Genomic DNA, 20,709 nt, shown 5'->3' with positions numbered 1-20,709 from the left:
CTTCGCAAACAGTTCGACTAATTTTAAAAAATTGCCGTTATTCCTTTAATATAATTTATCAGATAATCCGCGAAAAGCTAAATTTTGGCTACCAAGGAATTTTATAATTTCAACCAAGCGTTCTAAAACACTCGTCCAATGTTTCTTTTCCATTTCATACATACTTTGAGTCTGGCAATCAATAGTAATTTTGTTTTTTAAATTTTTATCAAGTTCCTTCCATTCTAAGAAATTTGTCATGTGAGTTAAACTAGTCTCGTGTCTATGCAAAGTTGTACTTACATTTCTCCAATCGTTATAACCTTCTACAGGACTGCTTGATTCAGTAGGTGCGAAAAGTTTACAACAAAAGGGATATATTATATTTTTCTTTTGAACAGGCCCCATTTCAATTAAAACAACTCGTAATTTTTCATCAATATTTCCCCATTCACCTGGATCTAAATTTACAGACACCAGCAATGTGTTAGTTTTGTGGTCAACTACAACTAAATCATCTGTTTTTCACTTAAATCATCCGTCTTGCTATCTTGTTCAATAGTTTCAACAGTACTTTCATGCAAACTGGATGATGTGCACGGTTCTTCAACTCTGATTTCTGATGTATCGAGTTAGTTACAATCAGCATCAGAATATTTTAATATTTTATCAAATTTATTAAGAGCCCCAGTTTGTTTCTTAATAGGTGCTTCTTTCGCAGCATGACGCTTACGATTTTGTGCACCTGATAACTTTTTTTTTTTAATTTCTATTTTATACCCACAAGAAATTATTACACGCGACACAGAGGCGAAATAATAGTCTGCACTGCGCTACTGTCAGTAACCTACTGAGATGTACCATATGACTGGTTAACTAGCAACAAATGTTTTGTACGAAAATTCGTTTCTGCGCATAAAAACCGTTCACCGTTGCACTTTAGATAGACTGCAGTAGACACAACATTCTGCAAGTAAGCATTTAGCCTGCTCTCGCTACAAAATTGTAAATAGCCGGCTGATCAAAGAGGCAGCAATATACAATTTTTTTAATTTTTATTCGGTGTATCTGGCCTTATTTATTTTAATATTGATCATTCTAAGAACTTTTTGTTTTTTTATGATAAAAATTGTTTCTTAAAAATGAACTTACGAACCCTGTCCCGGCGGCGCCCCCTTCGTAGCGGCGCCCGCATGCTCTGCATGCCCGCTTCTGTCGGCCCTGCCTACACGTTCATTTGAAATGCCTATAGTCTCAGCAATTTCATGCACTTTGACTCGCCGGTCATTCAATACCATATCGTGCACTTGATCAGTGATTTCTGGTGTTGTGACACTTTTCGGACGTTCTTCCTGTGGATCATCTTCAAGGCTATTTCGGCCAACGAAGTAGAAGAGTTCCCATAAATTTTTATGAACTTCAAATGAATTTCTTATGGCGTTAAACTTTCTTTTACAAAGAATTTTATACCCGCACAATACTCAATTTTATCCATTTCAAGGGATATGGACTTTTGCTTCACACAGCTGTATAAAACAAACTGCTTGATAGAATGACTTGCAATTTCACATCCACAGGTCACAATGAGCATTATATAGTGTGAGAAGCAGCCATCCACTTTAATATAAGATTTAGGACCTCCTTTCGCAATGATTGCAGCAATCCTATATGCATACTTTTCTACTTTGCACAAGCTTAAGATGAATTTTGGACTATTCTTCCAGTAGGTATGTAATGGGGTCCTGGACTATTGGGAAGGCTTCCCATGACCTCACCAGATGCTCCAGTTTATCTTGCAGATGCTCAATAGGGTTGAAATCAGGAATCCGTGGAGCCAGTCAACTGTGGTGACGTTAATTTCCACAAACTCTCCATTTACGACAACAGCCTTAAAACATGGTGCATTGTCTTGCTGAAAGAGACAATGGTCAGCTCTGTAGAAAGTAGGAAGATTGCAATGTCCAGAATATTCAGATACTTCTCGGAGTTCAATGTTCATGACAAAAACAGAGGCCCGAGGCCAAAGTAGGAAACAAATAGGACCATACCATTATGCTGCTACATCTGAATTTCATGGCTGGGGTTACGCACTCTGGTAAGAGACATTTGCCGGTATCGCCACACCCATCCGTCTGCTCAGTAGAGGGCATAGTGTGATTCATCACTCTCACACATAGCTTTCTAAGCTTCCACATCATCTTTGCACTACTAAAGATTAGGCTGCATGTTGGTTTGGGTAATGGGATGGGCTTGCATATTATGGTTCTACGATGGAAATCCATGTTGATTTGAGCCTTGGATTTGAATGTATTTGTCGAGATTCGTGTTCCAGTTGATGCCCGGAACTCCACAGTCAACATGTTGGCCGGCAAATGGCAGTTTTATCTATTATCCTTCGGTTGCGTTCGGCATTGTTGACCTGAGATGGCAAGATTTCTAGAACAGAGAGAGACCTGCAACATGCCATCCTATCACAACGCCTCTTTTAAACTCTGTCAGAATTTAAAAGAGGCGACTTGAGTGTCATATCCCTCCAATTTATTCTGGCTACATGTGACTCATTGCATGGCATAATGCACCTTGCCCATGGGACAATGTCGGTAGACTTCTTTTAAGCAGTGCGTGTGTGTGATATTTATATATAACAAAAGTCTACAGACTTATCATAAAAAACATTTTTGTCTACAACATATTTTTCATATTTCATTCACCGTCTTAGCACGCACAACACAATCAGCCACTGCATTCCACTCACTGACCACTCTTTCACATAAAAAATAAATATGCCTTTCCCCCTTATCGTTCCTTAGTGCCATTTCCAAACATATCTTCTAGTGCTTGCTCCATCCTTATGTTCCAGCTGATAAATCTCTTTCGTATTCACTCTCAAAGCTTAAACCTCTCAATCATATCACACCTTTGTCATCTACCAAGCTCTGGTGATTAATCAGCTAATGCCTTTCTTCCCTCATAGGGAGTAGGCAAGGCCCTTTAACCCTATCTTTTGGAGAATGAGTGGGCAGTTCAGTCTCCACCAGTAGCCAATCAGAGATAGCTGGTCGATGACTATCGCTGATTATAAGCGACAACTGATGAATAGACAGGAAAACAAGTGTTCATATCTCTTGATAACCAACCCTAACAGGATGTGTTACTGTCTGAAATGTGCGTTCGAAGGTCGATTTCCTTGTGTTTATGGAACGAAAATCCTGAGGAGAAAAAACTCGCTTGCCCATGCCAGAGATCGACTAACTCGGGAACTGGTCGAATGTAAGCTTAGATAAAGTTCCGCCTAGGCCCCAAAGATAGGCTTAAACTTAAGCCTATCTTTGGGGCCTAGCTCAGAGGATGCAAGTACTACTTCCACTAAGCTACACAGGCCATCTCTGGAGATTTCATGAATTCAATCTATCCTTATAGTTAACATTCCACAATTCTGACATAATTTTCTCAACCACCTCTAAACCCTCTCTGAAGTGTCTTCATCTCCTTCAAATCCTGGTGACAAGATTTCAGCAGAGTGATACAGATCACAGCCTAATACAATGGAATCACTACCAGTTTATCTTTTTTTGATGAATGATCCTGATGTAGCAATTGTCTGATATGTTTACTGCCTATGCAAATTTCGATCCACCATAACCCCAAGATCTCGTGCTTCTTCCACTTTCAGCAGTGTATACTATGTAGTGTCCCATCTGGCAATCCTGAAATTCAAAACCTTACACTCAGCAATATTAAATCAACATCCCCATTTATCTGGAAACATTTTCAGCTTATTCAATCTCCTGAAGTGGCAACATATCATGACTTCACCCAAATACCTTCTCCAGCTTCAAATCATCAGCAAATATCTTCCTGAATTCTGGTAACAATACCATCAATATGAATGTTGAAAAGTAATGATCTCCTAGCACAGAGCTGTGTGGAACCTGATTAGCTTCCCAGTACCTGATATTGAGTTTCTGTACTTAACCCTTGGATAGTTATCAGAGAGAAAATTGCCAATCCATCCCAACAACTTAATATCCAAACCCATACGTCGCAGTTTAAATATAATTTTTCATGTGTTACTCTATCAAATTCTTTTGCAAAATCTGAAAAAATTACATTGCAAACATTTCCCTCATCCACCACTCTTGTTACCTTATTATTAAAGTTAACCAGATTACTGAGGGGTCCTTAAATCCATGCTGACCATGACAGATATTATTCTCATCTGCCCAAGTTTGTATGCAAGCCCCATTCTCCTATCACCCTTATGCAGATACACTACCTCACCCTCCTTTGCCACCTAAGGACTATTCTAGCTCAAGGCTTTAAACAGCTGAGAGAATGGAGCTGTTAGTCTTTAGCACATTACCTTATGATACATGGAGAAATTTCATCAAGTACCACCGGCTTTGCTGACCTACAAAGTATTTAGTATTTAAAATATATCCACTTCACTTGCTTCTATTCCTTCAACCTCTCTATCCCCGTTTGGACTATGATTCCTTCGTTAGAATGAAACTCACTGAACAGCTCTACTACTATATCATTCACCTTGGTCACTCGATCACCTGTTCTATCTAGCAAGACCATTCATCCTAAACAATTCCTTCTTTGAGGTGGGAAACAGTTGTAAGGAGAGAAAGTGACTAGTATAGTAGGAAGGTAAAATTAGGATATGAGAGAAGATTGTCCCTTTAACGCAGTGCTAGTCTCCTCTCGTATCCTAATTTTACCTTCCTACTATACTAGTCACTTTCTCTCCTCACAACTGTTTCCCACCTCAAACTCTATATGACCTATTTTTCATCTACAGTTCTTTTTTCATATCAGTAATCATGCATTTAATTCAAATTTTTTTTTTCCACTCGGGGTATATACACTTTGTCGCTGCTGTTATGTTCTTAATTAGCTTTAATGCATTTCTGCCCCTTTTTTTTTCCCTTTCAATTCCGCCATTTAAGATTTTGAAAAATACATTCATTCGACAAACTTCAAGATTTTCAGCATAAATAATTTTTAAAATAATATATCTAATATTAAAATAGGCAATTTAAATTCATATTTTTTTGGATGATTTATAAAGGGCAACGATGCCCTGTAAAACCAACCACCTCTTCTTCAAATTTCATGACTTTTTAATTTTTTTATAAATAAGTTCAAACAAAAATAAAATTGAAACCTACGTTTATTGGGTTGCGCTAAGACATCACATCTAATTGTCTCTCTCTCTCAGCTTAACCTCTGCCACTTTTTATAAAAGAACTTGCTTTCACATGCCCTTATAAATGAGTTTGCATCCAAGTAGGTGGTTTTAAATCCAGTTTTCATTATTATTAAAAAAAACCCTCTAACAGCTTTGATTCCTTTGTGTGTGGGAGGAGGGATAGCTGGGCCATTTTATCTCTAACTTTTGGAGACTAAGGAGGCAGTTCAATCTCCACCAGAGGACAACTGGAGATAGCTGGCCCAAGACTATCCGGCGAAGAGAGGTGACTGTCAAGTGCCATCATCTCATGGTCACTAATCCTAAACATATATGTTTATTGTCTGAGATAGTGTGGGTTTTACTCTCAATTTTCTTGAGTTTATGGGACAAAAAAACATAATTTCTTGGATAAAAATCCCACTTGCCCATGCCAGAGATTGACTAACTCGGAAAACAGTCAAAAATGGTTTTATAAAATGTTCCTCTAGTCGGTGACTAGATTTGAACCTAGGTCTTCCTTCAGACAATAATGCACCATGAAATGAAAAACCAAACTATTAATTTAGATTCAAGAATTAAAAAAGAAAAAAAAAAGATTTTAGTGCAAAGTAAATCATACTCCTGAAGTGGTTTTACCCCAAAAAATCTTATTAGGTCTTTTTACAACTTGATTTGAACAATTTGGGGGATGGGGGGGGGGGGGAACTGCACATGCTGAACATAATTATATGCTTGATTTTATTGTTCCTTAGTGTTAAGAATCCCTAATTAGTAAAGTAACATTCATAAACCATTAAAGATAATATTTCTTTAATGTTACAATAAAGAAATATTATCTTTAGTGTAACATAAGTTCATTGCAATAATATGTAACCATAATGGAAGTTTTTTCCCACTTGGTTATACTATAATAAATTTAGTTTAATCCTTTAACCAAGTGTAAGCAAACAAAGTTTGTGCCTGAAGTATCTTCAGGACTGAGGCAACTCATGGTAAAGGTGGACCAAGCGCTCATCAATACTTGTTGTAGTGATGAGAGCTTCGCTCTTGTCTTAGTATCTCCCATAATGCAAAGCCCATCTCCTTGCAGGCATGTATAATGCTATGCATTAAGGGAAGGGACACTACCCAGACTGGTTTAGACCTTTATTGAGGTCTCGTCAGCAGGAGCCAGATCCAGAAGTGGTGATACTAAGGTGGAAGCAATGGAGAGGTGATATTTACCTATACGAGTTGCCAAAAGGTGTCTCTCACCTTATTATTAAATTACTCTGGATTTAGAGAAAGATGTTGGAAGGTTTTTTCCACTTGGTTAGCCTATAATAAATTTAGTTTAATCCTTTATTCAAATGTAAGCAAACAAAGTTAGAATCCAACTGGTTCTTCAGTGTGAAGAACCAGTTGGATTCACTCAAAACATTGTCATGATCAAATTTTTTACTTTTAAGACAGTCAAAAAAAAAAAAAAAACATGAGAATATAACAAGAATTTGTATTTAAGTTTTTTTTTATCTAAAAAAAGCATATATATGATAAGGTGCCAAGAGAGAGAAAGTGAGAAGCTGTTCAAATTCTATAATTATACAGTGTAAATATAAAACTATATACAGCAATACAGAGTCAACTGTCACTAGCAAACTTACAGGGACTACAAGAAGTTATGGTGAATAGTTTGCCAGAATGAATTTCTTTCAACATAGCATTGTACCTATGAGACTCTGGTCAGAACTTTTCAGTAGTTTGCTATAGTGAGAGTCAGCTATATAGCTTATACTTAAATAATCAGCTGTTAGAATTGAGGAATGTACAGGAAGATGGGTTGGTGTAAAATCTGAGGTATGACAGAGCCTACTATACCACTGCTATTTATCTATGTGGATCACATTATGAAAGAAAATAGCATAAAACGTGATATCAAAGTTAGAAATATTCAACTCAGCTGATTACTTTATGTTTTACTCCTAAATAAATCTATACAAGTATTTAAGACTGTTTATTCCATTTAACTATAAATGGAATATTTGGTATGAAAATTAGTGATAAAAAGACAAAAATCTTAAAAACAGGAAGGAACACCAATAAGAACAACCTTTGGATGATGAAATACATTCCTGAAAAGTTACTAAAATTTTGATATAAGATTTAATACCACTTTCCTTCATAATGTGACCTGCATAGATGAATAACAGTGGAGATAATGTGAATCCTTGTTTATACCTGATTTGCAATTCAAATATAGACTAAAGTATTTTTAAAAGACACACAATAACACAAGAAAAGAATGAATAAAATTTAATTAAAGGGTATATATTTCAATCTGAAAATTACAGATCATCTTCAGTGGCATCAGGTAATAGAATACAAGGTAGAATTAGAACAAAGGAGAAATTTAAAACAGTAAGAGCCACATGAAACATACATAAAACATTGCAAAGCAAAACCAAGGAAACATAGTATTATTAGCTATTACTTAATTGTATTATAATTATTTTAAAAAATTAATTATATGTGATTAGAATAGGACTTTCCCATATTTTTGAAAGTGAGAGGCATTCATTCCAATTTAAATCGTAAAGTAAGATTTGTGCTTTCATTAAATAAATGTTTGAATTTACAGTGACACTGATGGAACATTTGTGGTCAGTATCTATTCCATGATGTGCAAGGTAAGATTTTTCAGGTTTCCCCATTGATGACACAGGACTGATGTTCTTGTATTCTTTTCTCCACTGAACATCCGGTTTGGCTGAAATAAGAGAGGTGACAATCACATGGAATTTGGTAACCACCAGGAAAAAACCAGAGGGGATTGTTTATCTTTAGACGATGGGAACTATGAAGACAGTTTTTGGTGAATGGAATAAACCTGATTAGATTATATTTATTAAGAATTCTCAAGATTTGTTCCACAATATCAAAAATGTATAGAATAGGGATTCTATATACTGTTTCCTCATTATTTGATTTAGGGTTATAATGCAATCAAAAGTATGATGTATGGTCTGTATGATGTTTAAAATTATTGCTGTAGTTATTGCAGTGTAGAACATGTAGTGTGAGCATGCCATAATAAAGTTTTAATAATTCCAGTCTTCTAACAGGGATGGTGGGCCAACTGGTACTGTATATCAATGGTGAATTCTCCATGCTTGCTGCATAAGCTCATTAATTGAGAAAGAAGTAATATTTATTTGTTAATAAATGCATGCATTTATAAGCATTCCATTTAGGCTTTTATTTTTGTAGAGAGACGATGTCTTAAGCTTGCGCGGCAATAATTGAGCTTTGTGTTGTGTATCGAAGGCTGATGCTCGCTCGTCTAGTCAAAGCTACCTTGGCTTGCTCGGTTGTAGGAGCTTCCAGGTCCTCACAGCAACACTGTGATTTCATGCGTGTGCATAGCCATTTGACGTTGTCTCACTCTGTTGCTTAAACATAGGCTATACGCAGTCAATGTAGCTCTAGCGAGTGAGCTTCAGCCAGTCTTTACAAGTGTGCATGTTGCTTGGGAAAATTAAGTTAAAACCAACTTTTTATGACGATGTTATTGACTAGTTCATAAAGAAGAACCGTAGGGTAAAATTTGTATTCAAGTAGCTAAATTGAAAAAGATAGAATATCATTTGCAAAATAAATGTTGTATTTGTATGATTAAATGTACATAAATTCTAAATATATAGTTTTAAATGGTCAGTAATTCATTATTCATTATTCTGCTAATCAGACTTGAATAATAACAAGAACAAGCATGAATTTCAAGACCAGCATTCACACCTGTTGTATATAGCATCACATGAAGGTATGTTTTCAATAAATGGAAGTAGTTCACTTGAAGACGAACAGTGTAGCATGATGTCTAGGCTGGATAATTTGTTTCCTTTTTTTTTTTTTTTTTTCAAATAAATTATTCTTGGATATAGATTATTTATGTTAGCTAAAAAGGTAGGTAATGTTCCTTCATCATGAGGACAGATTGCAAAAACCATCATCTATATAAAGAATCCAAAAGGAAGACTGTGGATGTGTGTGTGTGGGGGGCTTCCATGGCATTTTCCTGCCATGGAAGCCACACACACACAGGGTGAATGACAAAGTCAAATAATTTCAGTATATCCTGTGGAAAGGCTTGTGAGAGCAGATGCAGATACATTAGTGTTAAGCAATTCTATATTGAAACTGACTATAAAATCAGTAAGTTGGAGAGAAAGATTCTTCACTTTATCTAGGAAATTGCATGAATTTTATATGAAGGAGAGGGAGTTACCAATCTCAGCTTTCAATAAACTTGCCAATAATTTGGCTATGCATTATGTAGGAAAATCTTTAGCACATTTTTTTTTTTTTGCACAAATTGTTTTATGCCTTTACCAGATCTACAAAACTTAAATATATATACTTGTTATATTCCTATGATTTCTCAACTATTTATCTTAAATTGAAAATCTGATCCTGACAACTCCCTTTGGACTGAATCCAGCTTATTCTTCCCCAAGCTTTCCTTCCACAATTTTTCTCAGCTGTTTCTCAAGAATACTTGCATAAATCTTACCAGGAATACTCAGTAAGGAAATTCCTCTGTAATTCTCATATTTAATTTTATTTTCATTTTTATAGAGAGGTACTAATGGTCTACTCCAATCATTTGAAATTCAATCCTCTGCCCAGTCTTTCCGAATTATGTAGTGTAGCCACTGTAAAACTTTTATACCTCCACATTGGAGCATTTCTGTCAAATATCATTTACTCCAGCTGCCTTTCTACATTGCAGGTTTTTGATGGGACTTCAACTATTCACATGTATTCATGCTGAGTGTTTTTTAGCCACCATGATGTCAGTGCTTGTTTCATTTAGCAATCTTTCAGTGTAATTACTCCTGACATCTAGAATGTCTTTAATTTCAGTTTTCATATCACTTTTATCATCAAGAGAGCAGTACTCTTTCCTCCATTTCTAAACTTTTTCAACGGCCTCCAGAATATTTTGTACTTCCACAGTGTACTGGCCCTTCTTACATTTTTTTTTCTGTATTTTCAAAGAGCACCAATTGACTTACTTGCCAGGAACTTTTGATATGCTTGCTTCTTTAACTTCATAAGTCCACCATGGAGTTTTGATTTTCCTATCCTTGCAGCTACCTTCACCACATGCTTCTCTGGCTGAATCAATCAATGTTTTCTTCAGGATTTGCCACCAAATCTTTAAGGTTTGGTTCTTGTTTTCAAGCTCTCATTCAACTTTGATTCGTTTTAAAGCTTTTCTTATGCACTTGTCATTTCAATATGATATTCAATTTTATCCTGCTGTAAACTTAATGGTGATCACATCCAATTTCAAATCCTGTGTATACTCTTGTGTCCTGAACAGTGCAGTGGGAATACATTACTCTCAACAATAACATACTCAATGAAACTTTTCTTATTTCTAGCAGATTTTCTCCATGTGTATTTATGCACATTTTTATGCTGGAGGTACTTACCATTATTATTAGCTTTGCTCTTTTCTCCAAATTTTCCTACAATATTTCTATATGTCTGGTAATCATTTCCTCCTTTGGGAAATGATTAAGGACCAACTATTCCTTTTTCATTGTGCCAGCTGCTTTCTCTAATGCCTTGAAAAATTCCTCCCTTTTTTTCCTTATCAGATAGGACTATACGCCCAAATAAATCTCACTGTCCAGTTCCCCATTCTGATATTTGCCCACATGACTCTATTTATATCGCTTGCCATTCAAGAAGATTATCTTCATATTTAGTGTTGAACACTATAGTTACTCCTCGTTTTCACTGATTGTTATTGCCTGAATATAATATCACGTATTTATTGCTGAAAGATCTCATCTGTTTTTGTCTTCTTTGTTTCAGTAATAGCCATCCAGGTAGATATCTAACAGATGAGGATTAGACATTAGGTAAGAATTCTTCACATTCCTTAAAAGGCTGTGGAGGTCTCCTCCCAGTTACAGAGCTTTGATCCTTAAGCACCTCTTACCAATATTCATCTATTAAAATATACATACTACCTCTTCAAAATTCACTAATTTTTGAAGTTTAAAATCCTATATAAAAAAAAAAAAAAAAAAAAAAAAATGCTCAAATTTAAAATATACTAAATTCTAAAATGACAAGCCATGCTTAATCCTTCTCGCCTATTGAAATCCAATGCAGTGGTAAATTGTAACCCATATTACAATTTTATAAATTGTAATATGGGTGAGTAAGTGGTCAGACAAGCATTATTTTCTAAACATGTAAACCAAATAAAATTCTAAAAACAAATTAAATGCTGAAGTTCATCTCTTAATATTAACTATAAAGAGAACTTATATTTGAGAAAACAAAAAATAAAAAGTTCTCGTTATAAATTAAGCAAGTTTATTTTTAAATAATACTAATTAACAGAACAGAATATAGTTACTACTAGCCACAACCATAATTTATTAACATTGAATATGATTAATAGAAAGTGGTTAATCATACTACATGTGATTAACACACTTTGACTGGAGAATATATAACTATAAAGAACAAGATTACTATATGTGAATAGTAGGTACATTTTTAAGTAATGCTGAAACAGCTGAATTAAAGCAGATAGTAATAATTTCTGAGAGTGCAAACTTTGAAAATAACTCACTAAAGAGTATCCAGATATTGGAGTGATTGATGTCATATCAATTAATCCAGCAGTTTGAACTGATGTGCCATTAGTTAATGGAGAGAAATTGTTTGAATGCAGAAATTTACTTGTGGAGGTAGGAAATGCTATGGATAAGTTATCTACAGAGTTGATAAATTCAATAGAACATGCTTAGCATAATAGCATAGAGAATAAATATTAAAGTACTGAAAATGACAAGATATAAATAATTTTCGGTGCCAGAAGAGACTGTTCAACTAATGAGTGCCCATTTTGCTAAAAGCTATCAACCTGGTGTATGCAACATTGAGCTTAATACTACCTCTACAATGGAGGAAGAAACTCAGAGGTACTAGAGCTGGTGCATAAACTGAATATGAATTCAGAAATATGGACTGATGGGATATCAGTTTGAAATTGAACTAAAACAATGTTCAGCTGAACAGGCTGTTCCTTTGACTTGGCTGCATAATTTGAGTCTCAGCACAGGGAAGATTCCACAGGAGTGGAATCTTCCCTGTGCTGAGTATAATCCCACTGCACAAGAATGGTACAAAAACTGATGCATCTGAAAAGTTCTGATAAACACCTAGACCATGGTTTTACCTCAATTCCTTCATGGTGTTTATCACAACTTTTCAGCACACCCTTGTATATATGTATGTATGCGTATACTGGACAATTTTGTATTGTTTAAAATGGTAGATTAAACTGGCTCAAGATGGGAAAAAAAAAAACAAAAAAAAAACAGAAATTACTATAGAGTAAATTGTTTAAAAAAAAAAAAAAACTGCACAAATGCAGCATGTTTAGGTACCTGGGAACAAAAAAAAAAGTTGTTTTTTTCAAATCAAATAATATCGAAATTAGATTCATATCCCATAGATACCTTTTACTTTCAAGATATTAAGAAATATTGTCCATACTCAAATGCTGATCTGGTTAACCACGTGGAAAGAGTCTAATCTCCAACTTGTGAGCTCAAATCCCAGTATGGTATGGACATTTGCAAAAGTCTAAGATGCAGATTTTCAATGCCTAGTTTGAGACCACTACACTGCCTATTAAAAGCCTGCAGTGGCTTGAAAAGTGCCATGTTTGGTTCCTAGATACAAGCTAGATTGGATCTAGAAACTGGTACCTAACTTTTAGTTAACCCAATGTACTAATGGAGGGGGTGAGCATGAAATGTCGAGGATTCACAGAAAAATTAGTAATTTAATTGATAAAGCATGACAGTTATATCAAAGCATACATTTGATGTGTACATATACACATTAAATTAAATATGTATTATGTGCAATATACACAATATGGAAGAAATAGCTACAAAATAGTGGCAATAGTGAACAAATGCTTAAAAAAATCATTTTATTTCCTGAAGAGAACACGTAGAATTCCTTCAGGCCTAACTTTTAGAAATCGATCTTCAGAAATTTTACAAATCAATTTCCACCATTAGCCATTACTGACAAGTGCGCTCATGGCAATCGATGGTTTGAAAGACATCGCAGCAACAGTACTAGACAACTATTGCCATCTCATGATCCTAAATCCTAACTCATATCATAATCTAAAATAGAATGAGTTCTATGGTCAACTCTTCTGAGTTCAGGATTAATTTAGAAACTAGCTGAAAAAATTGAACCAAAAATTGTCTTTTTTTTCTGGTGGTCTAGCATTATGGAACCAAAAACATTGCCATACAATAATTATTTAATACCAAAAGAAAAATTGTTTGCTATTTTCAATCAGATGAAAAGCGAATGGCACTGGTATTGGCATTCAGCATATAACATCAAATATTATTATTATTATTGTGGACCTTCCACCAAAACTTAAGTACATCTAGTCTGCAATTACATGAACTCCACAGGTCACACAAATACTGCTTCATATCCTCTCCTACATGACAGGACAGCCTAAGAGGGCTAAGTTTTTTTGTTTTGTTTTTTTGGGGGGGGGAGACAATCAACAGCAGGTGAGCCACAGGGCAACAGTCACTGCTGTGGCCATACCAATATACATAACACAAAATTTACCTTCTCATGCAAAAGCTATTTAAGCCTATCTTCTCTTCTGTCCAATTCTTTTTATATATACATTTTTTTTAAAGTTTTTACATATGCAAATACATAACAGCAACAACAAACGGTTCAACATGCTAAATTAGGTAATCATTATACAGCCATTAATAGTTATTAGTAGATGGTAAGTTCATTAAAAATTATCTAATTATTTTCTAAAGCTATCTAAATTGCTACATCTCATTATTTAATGGCAAATCAACAAGTGAAATCTACAGACTGTTAAAACAGACTTCTATGACAAGGTCCTTAATGATAACAAAGGCTTTTAAATGGTTTGCCTCAGTTATATTTAAATGAGGCAAACCAAAAAAAAGTTACATTGAGGAACACAGATAAATACCTTGGCAGACTTGTTCTGCATGGTTTGTCATAGTAACCATTAAAAAAAAAAAGTTAGTTCCTGGTCCACTCATTTTGGTGAATTACATACATACTGTCCTTTTTTTTTTTTTAAATTTTATTTTTTTAAAACCACATAGTGCTGAGAAAGAATTGCCAATATTAGTTGCCAGACAAAAATATTTTGAATTTGGTGGATGAACAAATTTTAGAATTGTAAATGAATAGAAATATTACATGATTAAGCATGTGCAGATAAACTCTTTATTTTTATCTAGTCTGATATCCTTGATATCCATATATCAAGGATGAACCACAGCCTAGATATCTGATCACATCAAATGCAACATGGGATTAAAATGGTGAGTGAATCATCAAAATCAACAAGAAATCAGCACTATGTGGTTTTAAAAAAAATTAAAAAAAAAAAAGGACAGTATGTATGTAATTCATCAAAATGAGTGGACCAGGAACTAACACTTTTTTTTAATGGTCGCTATGACAAACCATGCAGAACAAGCCTGCCAAGATATTTATTTGTGTTCCTCAATGTAACTTTGTTTTTAATTGCAATAAGAAAATGTAAAGTTAATACTGAAATATAGTACCAAAAAAGCTTCCATCCACAGGTTAACATATTGAAGGATATCACACATCCATTCTTGTTATAGCCAGATGTAGAAGCTTATTTTTAAACTTTTAAAGTCTACATCTAGCTATAACAAGATCAGATACATAATGTCCTTCTTTATGTTAACGTAACCTGATAAAATGAAGCCTATTTGGATTCTATATTTTAATGCTTTACACATGCAACTATCAAGAGTTCACTTATGAATAATTAAAGTTTTCACTTATTTTCTAATGAGAGTTTTTGCACTCTTAAGTTTTGCTTGGTTTCTGAAAAGAAAACTAGATCCATGCACTCAGATGGTGTATTTGCCATTTCGCCAAGAGAAGACTTAACACAGTGGCAGTACTTGCTTCTGGTTATGTAGTGCTGAACCTTGGTTTGGCGATCAGATGTAGCACAGAAATTCATAAGAGGTCCAGTTTTGGAACTACTTGAGGGGTGACCAAAAGGCATCACTCATGAGTGATGCCCTTTTGGCCACCTTTTTTGGAACTTGCAATATGAACGAACTGAATTGCATGGTTTCTAATGAGAACTAACAGTTCAAAATAGCTATCAGAAACATTGAAAGCCCAAGTTGTGTATTGTCTGTTGGATTTCATGATGTAGGAAACTAAGCAAAAACAACACACCTCTGCTCAGTTTCCTACAGCATTTTTCCTTCAGTATCCCTTCAATTCCATCAGAGCTGTTGAATAAACTGCTGCTGTAACAGTTTTGCCTTTTTTTAAGGTACTTGGTAAGGATTACACCATCCAATCCCAAAATACAATGGCAAGAACTTCTCTAAGGATGCCCTGCTGACTTTTGGGTTTGGAACTTCTTTGGCTGTGGAGAACCTTTTTATCTCCACTCCAATGACTGTTGTTTGGTCTCTGAAGCATAGTGATGAAGCCATGTTTCGCCAACAGTCCCAACACAAGCCAAAAAATTTGTACCTGATTTCTCAAAGTGACCCAAAATCCCTTGAGATGATAGCACACATTCTCTCTTATTGGTCAGCATCCAAACATTTGGGAACCCACTTCACTGAGAGCTTCTGCTTGATGTTGGTGGATAATGACCCCAACTCATTTTCTGGATTTCCCAGAGTTTTTGTAACATTTTGGCATATTTGTCTATCATCAAGAATCATGACGTGCACAGCATCGATGTTTTCAGGTGTGATTGCTGTGGAAGGTCTTCCTGACCTGAGGCATCTGTTCTCTCAGGATGCCCAGTTTTAAACTTTGACATCCATCTGGCAACTTTTGGATATGATGGGGCACAGTCTTTGGTGAATCTCAGTTGCAGACTTTTATTATAGCATGAAAAAGTTGATAATGGACCTCATCTCTCTCTGTCTTCGAATTTCTTTGAAACTTCTGACATGTCTTCTCATATATATATACATCCTAAAAGAAAGAGAACAAATTATTACAATTTGATGAAACATGCAGCTTAAAGGGTTTTAAGATATGTTCTTTCTTGTGGTTATATCAGTTGCTTTAATATAATTTTTGTTCTAGGAGTATATCAGAACTTTTCAGCCCCCCCCCCCCCCATAATAAAACACAAATATATAGGCTCCTGGGTAGAGTCCATATTTTAAGTAGTGCAAACAATGGCAAATACAGTGCCAAAGGTTATATTATCATAAACTCTCTTGTAAATTTTGAATTTTCTACATCTGGCTATAACAAGATTGAATACATAATATCCTTCATTATGTAAAGCTGATGATGAGAATGAAAAACATAATAATAATGGATAAAAAACTACTCTTTTATGAAAATATAAATACATATTGTTTATGATTAGTATAATTAGTTTAACTGTCCTTCAAACTAGTGTCTTTTTTTTTAATATTCTATACATCTACTATATCATTTAACCCATAGCACATTAGTACCATGCAAGAGCAGAAAAATAAAGAAAGTGCAAGAAGAAAGATATCAACACTGGACTTGAAGACTTGAACCTTGTATGCGTAAAATCTCTTGTGGTGAAAAATAGAAATACTTTTCACCTATAACCATTTTACATGGGTCATAAAACCCATAAAATACATATAATTAGAAATGTATGTAACCTACTGTAATGTAATAAATTTTGTAATATAATGTTAGAATAACTGAATGTAGAACCACAAGCAACTTAACTAAAAAGATTACACTAGTAAACTGAAGGTCAACAACAGTCTCAAAGGTCACCGGATTATGAGTTTTTCCACCAAAACCTAATGTAAGCGTGGGTGATAAGGGAGCTTCCAGTAAATCCGGGAAGTTTTGGAAGGAAGGCCAAGGGACAGCAAATGATATAAAAGGTGAAGACTGAGGGGCAAAAAGGCTGTCTCTCTCTTTTTTGGTTACTGTGGCAACCTTTTCGAGGAGGGGAAGAGTCAGGGTCCCGCGAGCAGTAGTTCTGGAGATCATGGGGAATTTGCTAGTAGCAGAGACCATATTTCAAGATATCCTTCCGAAGTATGCCTCGACGAATGTACCGTTCCACGTGCATGCTGATTTGCAGTAGCCGAAGAAGTTCCTAACATCATCGAAGAAATGCAGTACTGTTACAAGGGAGGAAATCGCCAGTCAACCACTGTCAGATAGTGCCTGATCACAGCCGTCACGCAAGATTAAGAAAGGAACCAGTGGAATTCACCCTTAAACCTTTTGGATTCAGAACTGTATAATGATATAGTGAGCTTGTAAGTAGATTGCTTTATGTTAATAGCCTAGATTGTGTGTACAGATGATAGATGTCGATTCTGTTTAACTAATGGCATAATGTGTTGAAAAGGTCAGAAAGCCAAACATCAGTTTGATTTTGTATGATAGAGTATTGTAATCTTGAATATTGCTTGTGTTATCTAATGCTTAAGACGTGTTGAGTATAATTGTGCCTTATATAATAAGATAGAGAGCAAGGTTAAGCATGCAAAAATCCATCCACGTATCAAATAAGTTGAGTGTAAATTTGTCTAATGCTTTAAGTGAATTGTTTTAATGAATGTATGGAGAATCAGACACATGATATGTCCTATTTCCTTTGTATATTAATTGTCTTAGTTAGAATAAACATGCTTCGTTTTGTTAATAGCTTGCCTGATCTTTGTTAGCGAATGCACTGTCTCACTAAAACTAATCGAATCTGTGTGACCTAAGTAAAGTAACAGCTACAAATGAGTAATTCGGAGTTGCTTGAAATAAAATTGACTTAAGGGTTATTATACGCGCTTAGCTAAAATATTCTCTTGTATGTAATGGAAAGAGAGAAAATTCTTTTACACGATCCTTGATGGCACAGTCGTCAACAAAAATAAATTTTTTAAGGATTAATACATTTGAATTATAGCAACGTTGATTAAGGAATTGGCCCCAGCCAGAGGCTTTTCCTAAGTCTACAGTGCTAGCACGAGTGAGAGTATACTTAACGGCATTGAAAGGGGGGGGGTATGCTAAGTAGATTACGAAAGGAGATTAAAGTTAAATAATAGTATTATACATGAATTAGAGATTAGAGCATACAGGCATTTTGTACAAGCTCAAGCAGTCACGAAAATAATGAAGTAAGAGGGGGAAATACATAGAGTAAAATAGTAATGTCATAAACAATATAAGAAAACTATAAAATACAATTACTAAATATTACATATGCATCAGAAAATACATAAGAAGACATGCCTTTCTCAAGCACAGCAGCAGAGAATCGAAGATAAATTTATTCTGTAAACCATTAGAAGTTGGACTCTAAGAGGGTGTTGAACAGTTTATGCATGTCTTAAGAGATTTTAAAAGTGAGTGGGAAAATTATCTATGCCAATCCCAATGAATTATGATGATAGAAATCATCAACTATTCCAAAAGACATTATGTTGGGTCAGGTGAATCAAAGTTCTTCATTTCTTTCTGTTCTTCCATATTCTTGCTTCACAAACATTATTTCAGCTCAGATTTCTATTGCCACTATTTTGTATCATATGCTTAAATTCACCTTATTAAGTTGGACCAGAATAATGGAAGGTTAAAATTAGCCAAACAAGTGATTGAAATAAAAATGACAAAAATAACATTTAGAGATAAACTGAGTTGATTCAGTGGGTGTATCCTATTAAACTGAAATGTAAATTTTAGAGGATACTCCTACTGAATCAACCTAGTTTATTGACAACTTTCTTTCGAATCAGATACCTGAAACTGGAAAAAAGTCATCAATAAGAAACTAGTCAAGAAATAATGTGCTGGACTAACACATTTGGTCATTTAAAGATATACATCAGAAAATGATGATATTTTCACTACTTCAATATTGACTGTCAGTCTGTCACCATATTAAAAGTGCTGAGTGAATCAGAAATTTCCATAGTGATGATTGCAACAAACAGCAATTAATTCAGAGTCAAAAGTTTAAAAAGTATGTGGTGTTTGAACAGCTAGTTTTGAGACTTTGGTGCAATAATAAATATTTTAGCAAATTTTTGTCTTTAAGTTTAAAAATCAAGTAGTACTGTCTACCTTGAAATATTATATGTCCACCATTCCCACCATCAGGACCTGATAAAGGATTGCAAAACAACTGCATAAAAGAAATTACACCATCTCCACCAGCCACTCTTACTTGCCTCCAATCAACAAAATTATTAACCTAACAAAATTAATATGAAAATATTAATGATCAATAAACATTTTAGTTTGCTTATAATAAAACATATGGATATATATACTGTATATAAATAATCACCTCTCATTAGAACAAATTCAGTCACAATAACAAATTACTAAAAATTCTCTAAAATTTAATGCTTTCTAAAGGAAATTCACTATAGCAAACTTTCCACTATAACAAACTCTTTCTTTGGTTCATCGCAAGTTCATTATAGGGGCAATAACTGTAGTTTTCAGCGTTATATAAAGAGATTCGTGTTACTTCCAAAATATAAAAAAATACAGTTACTATTCAACTTATGATGTATATGACTTACAGCAGGTGGCCTAGGATGTAAAGAGGGATCTCTAGTAATTAATGTTTCCCGAATTTTGGGAAGTTTAATGCAACCATCTTTGTTTAAATTAGGTTGATTCCTGAGTGCAGATGCAGATTCAAAAAACAGTCTTTCTTTTTTGAATTTACTATGGTGGAGCATGGTGTTTTTTTTCCAGGAGATCCTGTGAGTTGTATCCAAAACATGGTCTGCAAACAATTTAGATACAACCCACAGGATCTCCTGGAAAAAAACCACTATGCTCCACCATAGTAAATGAGTGTTTAACTTCCCTATTCAACCAAAGGAGCAAATACATGAACTATCTTATAATTTTTTCTAGAACAAAAACATTAGTGGCTTTTTTATCTTACTCTGTAACTCTGCACAGTTAATCCATTAGTGGATTAACTGTGACAGAGATTTAACTTTTGAGATCACTTGACTTAAACTGTTTTACTTGGAATTTTCTCTAGAGCAGGGGTTCTCAACCTTTTCCAGTGGCGTATACCACGATATTTAATTTAAGATATTAGATGTACTAGTAAGGCAGTGGCTCACGTACCACCAGTGGTATGCATACCATAGGTTGAGAATCCCTGCTCTAGAAGATAGAGAGAAAACAAAATCTGTTTATCTTGATAAGAAAAAATATAATATAAAAACTTAGGTTGAAAAAATATATTAATATAAAAACTTAGGTTGTAAAAATACATGTCTTACAAATAGAGCTGCAATTCTTTTCTCCAACTGGAGAATTTTAATTTCTCGAAAATGTTTCATATCTTGGGAATTCAGTACATTTATTTGCAGAAGATTTTCTTCTACAAATCGAGGGAGGCCCTAAACACCATGTCAAGTACT

General features: G+C 34.6%; 1 protein-coding gene across 4 annotated transcripts in view; it reads right to left on the bottom strand.

Moving 5' to 3' along the window:
- LOC150096891 (uncharacterized) overlaps positions 1-20,709 on the bottom strand; it is a 125,290-nt gene that overhangs the window by 6,753 nt on the left and 97,828 nt on the right. For 3 of the 4 annotated variants that reach the window (XR_016549779.1, XM_090407805.1, XM_090407804.1), the window contains exon 2: positions 19,379-19,508. Coding sequence is in view for 3 of the 4 variants with exons in the window: in XM_090407805.1 (XP_090263931.1) it covers positions 19,379-19,508 (130 nt within the window). In the remaining variant the exon portion in view is untranslated. Of the gene's footprint in view, positions 1-7,905; positions 8,013-19,378; positions 19,509-20,709 lie in introns of those variants that run through there. The other variant, XM_090407806.1, reaches the window with a different exon arrangement.

Source organism: Typopeltis vanoorti, chromosome 18 (genome assembly GCF_054136105.1).
Source record: "Typopeltis vanoorti isolate ZY-2024b chromosome 18, IOZ_Tvanoo_1.0, whole genome shotgun sequence".
NCBI classification, from domain to species: Eukaryota; Metazoa; Arthropoda; class Arachnida; order Uropygi; family Thelyphonidae; genus Typopeltis; species Typopeltis vanoorti.
This window is presented reverse-complemented; position numbering and strand designations above follow the sequence as displayed.